The sequence below is a fragment of the Polistes canadensis genome, unplaced genomic scaffold (genome assembly GCF_001313835.1).
Source record: "Polistes canadensis isolate GaletaPanama2010 unplaced genomic scaffold, ASM131383v1 scaffold_89, whole genome shotgun sequence".
In the NCBI taxonomy this organism is placed as follows: domain Eukaryota; kingdom Metazoa; phylum Arthropoda; class Insecta; order Hymenoptera; family Vespidae; genus Polistes; species Polistes canadensis.
Window position 1 is genome coordinate 239,071 of NW_014569636.1, and position 8,565 is coordinate 247,635.

General features: G+C 33.6%; 1 protein-coding gene across 3 annotated transcripts in view; it reads right to left on the reverse strand.

The window, feature by feature from the left end:
* The window catches only part of LOC106787004 (protein TANC2), a 16,207-nt gene extending 9,571 nt beyond the window's left edge, over window positions 1-6,636 (reverse strand). For all 3 annotated transcript variants that reach the window (XM_014748973.1, XM_014748975.1, XM_014748974.1), the window contains exon 1: window positions 6,305-6,636. In XM_014748973.1, coding sequence (XP_014604459.1) covers window positions 6,305-6,368 — 64 coding nt within the window. In that variant the 5' untranslated portion in view covers window positions 6,369-6,636. The remainder of the gene's footprint in view (window positions 1-6,304) is intronic.
* Window positions 6,637-8,565: the final 1,929 nt, after the last annotated feature.

The following is an 8,565-nucleotide window of genomic DNA, read 5'->3' on the forward strand; positions in this document are numbered from 1 at the left end:
CTCCCTCCCCCTCCCCCTCCCCCTCGCCGCACTTAGCCGTTTCTGTTTCCCTCCTTTTTTACTTTTTTACTTTTTTACTTTTTTTGTCCTTACGACGCTCCACTGAGTTTCAGGACAAAGACGGTGGTAGGAATTAATCGAATGCTCGATGTGTCGAGCTTCTTCTAATTTTTCTTTTGCTTTTAGTTGCTACGTTTGATCACGTTCCCTTCTTCGAAAGAGAATTAATGATATAATACGATATTCTGGCAAATAATTGGGAAAAGTTTTCGAAAAGATTTTACGAATTTAGTATGTATCCTCTCCTCTCACAAATTAAATGTAGTAGATTAGAAAAATCAATGCTGATAAAATAAAATTGATCATTTGAATGAATTATTTTTACGTAAAAGTATCTCATTATAAAGTTTTAAGAGAAAAGAATAATTGAAAATATTAATGTTTGAGAAGTAACATCTCTGAAGTTGTTGAATACTGGTCCAGGTTAAGGAGACTCGTTAAATCGGGCACGGAAGGTCTATCCGTCTCTCCTTTCCATCCCTTTTTCTCTTTCTCCTTTCTCGAAGTGAACACACTCGGTTACCGTTCGACTCGTTCGCGAGAGAGACGACCACGATAAAATACGACGATGTGGTTCGAGTAGAAGGTGCTGGCCGGGCTGGCTGGCTTGCTGGCTGGCTTCGTAAGAACTCAACTTGCGTGAGTTAAAGTCGCGCCGATTAAAAAACTCATGAGAAAGAGTAAGATAGATATATCTATAGGATAAATAGATAACGACTATAAAAACAACGTCAAAAGTTTTACAATCTGATTCTTTGAAAGTTAAAACTATCCTTGATGCATATTTCGTATGCCGAGTTTAAAAATATAATTGGTTTAACGTTATCAGATCTAGTTTCTAAAATTGCTTGTAAATTTATGCTATGGTGCTGTTGGACGATGTGTAATAGATTAGGATCGTGTTTATTGTGGCCCGTTAATTAGATTCAACTTTAAATTTGTGAGAGGAGATACACCTGTGATCCAAATTTAATGGACTTCCGGTGTCTACATTTCCGTTAGATAGGTTTTTTCCTCTGATGATAGGAAATTGTAACAATTAAAAATTTGGAAGGAGAACGAGTTAAACGTTAAATTCATTCGATAGTAGTGGATTCGAGAGTGAGAGAAAGTTAGCCTGCAGACGGTTGCTAGCCTAAGGCTACCTTCGTTCTGCTCTCATCGCAAGTTTTGAGGATGCAATGAGGATAAATCGGTCAGCAGAAAGATCTTTCTTGATAAAACATTTCTATAAGTTATTCACCCAGTTTTTTTTTACTCTATAAACGTTACAAGATTTATTTATTATTCACATGCACATCAACTTAATTATATATATTTTTTTAAACGATACACTTTTTGTGTTGCATTCAATTTACATCCTAAATTCATATTTGCAACACAGGCACACAACAACAACAACGTATATAATAATTAATATAAAATAGTAAATTATTTAAAAGAAAGTAATATATCTCTATTCCTATAACAAATAAATCACATCTTGACGAAACTTAACTCTTGTATTTAGATTTCTTGACCATTTATTTAATAAAATCTTGACTAAACAAATAGGAATGATAAGATTAAATATTATCTAAATTTAATAAGAGAAAAATATAGTTGGTATTTATCGTATTTTAAGTGAAAAACGTTAGGCTGTAGTGGACACGAATGTACATACTACCTTCTAATGAGATTAGCTACGTCCGCGATAGATTAGACTGATTAACCGAGCTAGTCTATCCTCTACGGTTTATCTGAAAAGAGGGCCGAAGCTTACCTGTATGTTTCTAAGAAGATAAAACATGCGGCTCACTGCTGTAACACGATAATACTCCGTAGATAAGACGGAACGATACGTGCCTCGAAATCGTAGAAAACACGAATGAGAGAAAGAAGAAAGAAAGAGAAATTCACCCTTTTCCGGGTGTGTGTTAGAATATTTTCATTGGCGTCGCAAAGAGGGACCACGTGCTACTCCATATTAACAGCTTCAAATACTACCTATCTATGATATGTTAATAAGTATTAATATGTAATGCTTATACTAATACATATATGTGTCTAAATAATCTGAAATAAATGTGCATTGTTGTTTAAAAACTCGGAATATATGTTTTGTGTACCGTCCTCCTCAAAATTCCCCTAAGACGACTAAAAACGATGCCACAAATGGACACAATAGATAAACCTGCATGTCTACAAACATAGTTTGCTCGAAGTCATACATAGGGTGGTGCGGAAAGAACTTATGGGACAAACTAATATATACAAAAGCAATAAGAAATGATGTTGTAGGTGTAAAGCAACGGTACCTTAGTGTTCCTATTGTGAGAACAAACCGACCTTACGAACTCTCCTGCAATCTGAACCTCGAAGCGTATACTAAACATTTTTAAACGCATTTATTGTAATTCACTTGCCACGATGCAGTGTTAGTATTGTACAATTGAATAAAAAAAATACGCGCCACCCAACAACATCGGACACCCCATTATGATTCTTTTCACATCATACTATATTATTTTCCATTTTGATTCGCGTACAATAATTATTCTAATGAAACGATGACGACGATCGATCGATTATTGGAATCATTTATTTCGTGCTCTCACTTGACCTTGTCAGTCTGAAATTGATCCGACTTATATCAAAAGAATATTTGGTCTAATTCGTGCACGCGTGCGTATGAACTATAACTAACATAATTTGATGCTTATATAAGTGGTTAAATAATATTGAAATAAAATAAATATATATTATATCGTGTGTTTAATTTTCGAAAAGGGATGATTATATTCGATAATATACTTGGAAGTGAAATATTTCATCCATGATTGGGATTAGATTTTTGTAGGATAGTCTCGAAGGGTTAAAATACTAGAAAAGGAAACCTGTTCGTTACCCCGAACTATTTTTCTGACTCAGAAGAGAGAAGAAGGATGTGTGTTAGAGTTTCCGTAAGTGTGTTGCGTGTGTAACGCGAGTAAGAATAGACGGAGGGTCGAACAGTGACCACCAGTCCTACCAGTCTTGTCTGGTACGTCCATTCTGAGAAACCTGCAACCAAGTTTAATAGCCGATACACGCGGGAGAAGTAACAAGTCCGTTGTCCTCGTCTAAAGTTCCTTCTGATCTTGCTCGAGATCTGTCTCTTTCCGAAAACTAAAACCTTCCTATTATATCCTTATTTATCGATTAAATTCCACGAAAATTTCAATAAACTATCTATAACTTACTCATTAAATTCATCTACTTTTTATTGTCAAATTAATGAAATACAAATAGAAAGGGAAGGAATCCTCGAAAAATAATTATCGAGTTATGACTATTGTTATTTCTCTTTTTTTTCTCTCTATCTCCATCTCTTTCTAGATAGATAGATAGATAGATAGATAAATTGAAAGAAAAAACTGAATGAACCGCACAGGAAACGTAATCACAATACTCGTAAAATATACTACGTTACGGTCTGAAAGGTAAGCGTCAATCATCGACATGCGATTGGTTGCAACAGGTGGTTGTACTATACCGCAGACATACATGCATAACTCTTCACTATATTGCGTACACGTTCATTCGAAATAATAAGTTCTTCCCGTTGAGTTGTCTCATGCAACGCAAATGTAATTCTCACAATAAATATTACTGAAATAAAATAATCGCGAAATGATTTCGAATCTATGAAGCGTATTTGAAAAAATTCAACCCCAATCCTCGATTATACCTGAATCCTTTAATCTTTCTCTCGCGTTGGTTTCAATTAAAATTCATATTTAAATTATGATTCAAATAAAATACTTCAAGAGTAAAATTAGGTCAGACAAATTAAAAAAGATATCGAGTTGCTTTCGAAGCGAAGTACATAATATGTTTAATGTAAATTATGTTATTTTCGCATATATTCGTTAAAATTCACACGGTGGTACGAACGAATGTATTATTTCGAATGAACAAATTTTCTCCCACAATATTGTTCTCCTCTTCTTCCGATCTGACAATCGCACAAATGTGGCTTTGGATGTTTCACACATTTATATACCTGCTATGTATATAAGTATATAGGTATGAAGGTACATATGTATATATATATATATATATAATACCTGTAGAGTGACTCAGAATGGAGAAAGTAATTCATCGAGTAGTCTACGGAAGATAAAAAACAAAAAGTAAAAAAAAACCCCGTTGTCTTCGTTTTTTCATTTCGTTTCTTCCTTTGTTTTTTTTTGTTTGCAGTTAACAGCGTCGAAAACGAAAAAGTTACGCAAAAGATTACGCGTAGACAACTTTTTTTTTTTATAATGTTCAGTTCACGATAAAATAACGAAAATAAAAAAATGTAAAATATAAGTCGTTGTAAATATATCTACGCGTGTGGGCGTGTATATTATCACGGTTTATATTTTTTACTCATATTGATTTTATTATCAATAAAATAAAGAACATAAAAATTGTTGCGCGAATTAATAAATGAGAATATAAATTATCATAATTTTTGGTAATAAAAAAGAAAAAAAAAAAGAAATATATATATATATTAGGTGGAGAGATCAAAATTTCTTCTTCGTATTTTTCTGCTACGTTTAAGATCGCATAAATTTGAAAATATTAATCGGATCTGGCAATAATATATACTTGTGTGCATTTCAAGGCTGACATTAAAATCATATAAATCAAATTATTATGATCGTATATTTTTTTTCTTTTTTTTTCCCCTCGAAAAAGCATGCCAATGTTCTATTTTATCGGTTTAAAACATATTAAAGATAAACAGAAGGAAGAGATCATCAAAGAGGTCTTCTTCTTCTCAGAGAGAAAGTTTTCTCTTTGGGAAGACCTCTTCTTCAATCGCACCTCTGATAATGCTCGACGTCACGCGATTTAAACACGCTTACTTGTGTTTCGATCTTTCGGAACACGAACGAACGATTCCGCAAGAAACCAAATCGCGAACGAGTTTTCTAAGGGATAAAGGAGAACGTGCGCTAGATATCTTTTACAATCACATTCACGAATAACAAACAAATAATCTAGAAAACCAAAATTCTTTATAACAATAATTACATTCGATTATTCCTTCGATCTAATATGGTCTTTTCAATATTTAATTAATATATATACCTATATAATTTTCTAATTTTTATGAATCATATTGTTATTTATTACGCCTACTGCACGTGGATTTATATTCTGCAATATTGCTGTGAGAATAAAAATTAGATTAAGGTTATGGAAGAAACGATTGAAAATAACGTAAAGTATAGTACTCTAACAGTGGTGTATTAACGTTTACCTTAAACTTAAAATACAGTTTAGCGAAGCATGGGAGCAACCGGCCTCTGTCGTCGTCGTAGACGTATCGTCGTACAAATAAACCATGGTAAAACCGGTTTTCGTTAGATATAAATTATACGTAATGCACTTGAAGCGTTTTAAATCTGGTCGTACGTTTATTCACTTATTCTACAAGGGAGGACCTACTTTACTTTTCTTTTTTTTTTTATATCCTTCCTGCAGTGAACAGATGCAGAAAAAAAAAAAGAAACGTCAACGCTTAATACAAATATCGCGAAATAAATCAAAGTTACAATCGAATCCTGTTAAAATGGTTTTTTTTTCTTTTTTAAACAAATGTTTATGATTCCCTTAGGCTAAGTATTATTTGTGGATACGATAAATCAATCGGTTATACACGGTGTCCTGTAATCTGTAATTATATACGAAAATCTAATAAGTCGTAAAGATGCAAAGTAAAATTTATTCGTATGTGATATTATTTTTTAGAAAAATATATTGGAAAATTTGTCGAATATTTATGACACAATTTTTCATCAGGTATAACATTTATTTCCAAATTGTATTTATATAATATTACTTGATTAAAAAAATTGATCATATATTTTAAATTTACAGTTCGAAACAATTCGATACCTATACAGAAATTCATTCGTATCGATCTATAATCTCACGCGTGAATGGCATTTAGTATCGAGATTGTTTTCTTTACGATAGGATCTTGAATATTTATACTGCTTATTTATAAATACGAAATACCGATAAATTGTAATCTTAACGATCAGGTATAATACACATCGGACGAACACAAAAGAAAAAGAATTAGAAAAGGAATGCAGACGCATAGGAAAATAAAAAAGAAAAGTATATTAAACTTATCCTTTCACTCACGAATGAACAAGGTTGAATGAATGAATAGTTCGAAGAATAGAATTCTTTATAGGATCAGGAAGAGAAGACTTACCAAGAACAGAAAGGCTGAGACCTGAACCAGGGCGAGGCGGTCTCTGTCTGTCTGGGGGCGCCATGGTGATGATCTTTCTCAGATGATCAAGTATTCGTGTTCTTTCCCTTCAATTCAGTAACGAGTTTCTTTCCTTCATCTCCAGCACTAACACGCACTTATTTCTTATTTCACTGACACACACACATATATATATATATATATTCTCACAATTTTTTTAATTTCAAATATCCGATCACCGAAGGATATTTCTATCCTTGTGCTTATACAAAAATTTCGATTAAATTTTTATTATTAATCACAATAATTATTATAATAACAAACACTTGTTGATACTATCTCTCTTTATATTTAATTGATTTCTATACATCACAGAAAAAATAATTGACGATAATAAAAGAAAAAAATAACACACGCGTTGAGAATGTCGAAGGATAAAAAACGAAAAAAGGAAAAAACGTAAGAAGACGCAGACGCAACGAAGTCCCGGCGCACACTGTCGTGAGCGAAAAACGGGCTGACGGTGATTGGCTGGCCGCGTTCGCATTCGCGCCTGCGCTCAGTCATCTTCGATTATCTTCAGTAGCTGCGCCGTCGCAGTACCGCTCCCACTCCATTCAGCATTTTTCTTTTACGCGCAGTGGCGCGAATATCAAGGGAACACAAATGTGTCCCATTGCTACTACCTTTTATTCGCGAACTTCTTTTTGTATTGCTATGCATGTATGTAACTCGTTCGACTCATCCAATCAAACGGAACGCGTCCTGGCGTGTTATCTTTATTTATTTCTTTTCTATATTTCTTTATTTCTTTTCCTTTGTGCACAAAGAGAGAGAGAGAGAGAGAGAGAGAGAGAGAGATACACGCATACAAGTGTACGTACATATATACGAGAAAAGGAAAGCATCGTGAAACAGGTTAAAGTTTCAATCTACCTTTCGATCCTCTCGACAATGTTAATACCGTTCGAGAACGTCGATTACGTAGCTCGAAAGCAATGAGCTAAGAGAGAAGTGCATATGGTAATAATATGCTAATTGGACAAATAAAAATCTAATGGGAAATGAAAGAATAAAGATAATTACAAAAAAATTCAACTTAATGCGGAACTTGATCGAATAGAAAATCACTAGTAGAAGAAAAATATTCTCACGAGACACGATTTGAGACTTATAGTTTACGGATATTACTATCTATATAGATACAGATATAGATATAGATATATATATGTATATAGAGAAAAGTTGGAAGTTTTACACGTCCATTGCACCTTTCCACGTAGGCCAGTGCGGCGGATGCGGGTGGGCGGACCGGGATTCGAGTCTGCAGCGGTGCAACCAAGGCCCACGCAAAACGAACATCGGTAATTAAACGAGCACCTCGCTCGAATCTCGCAGAGTGAGAGTCGCCTTTCTTAAACTATCTTCGATCTTTCTTCAATAACTGATATTTGAGTATTCTATACGGGTATTGGGTTACCTGGAAAGTTCATACCGATCGATATTTATTATTTAAATATATTTTTTGTGTACCAAATCGATATGAACTTTCCTGGCATATCTCGTTAATTACGTTTATATACTACGTAAGTTATCTTGTTAATGGGAAAATGACTTTTTCATTTTCACTTCATAGATAATGTGTGGTCTCGTTTCATGATTCATAAACGTTTATCGAAGTTTCTTCAAGTAAATCATATACACCTCTGTTTTAAAGTACTGTTGATCAAAGACACCAAAGGTGGGAATGCACCCGAGTGTGTCCGAGCCGGTCCTTATACGGGTTCGCTGATTCGAAAGACAGTATTCGGTGGAAAAAAACTTCTCCCTGCTACGTACTCTGTAAGATACCTAAATCTTTTCAAAGAAGCCATCACCAAATACGATCGTGTACGATGAGAGAGAGAGAGTACATTTATATATACATATGTACATATATACATATGTGTATTGAGAGAAAGACAGTTGCAATAATTCATTTTAAGAAACAGGTTTATGAATGAGGTAAAGTAAAAACAGGAACTAGTATTTGATATTATTGAATGTAACTGTTCGGTAAAGTGTTGATTATTACACTGATTAAACTTAATGAAGATAATAAAAATGAAATGGTAATATTTATTATAGATTTTAAATGGATTTTTTACCATATTTAACCGTTTGCCCCCGAGGGCAAATTTTTCTATAATATTCCTTAGGAATTTATTGGATGCAATTAAATGCATTTTTATTTGGAAAAGTGTCGAAGAAAATCCTACCGG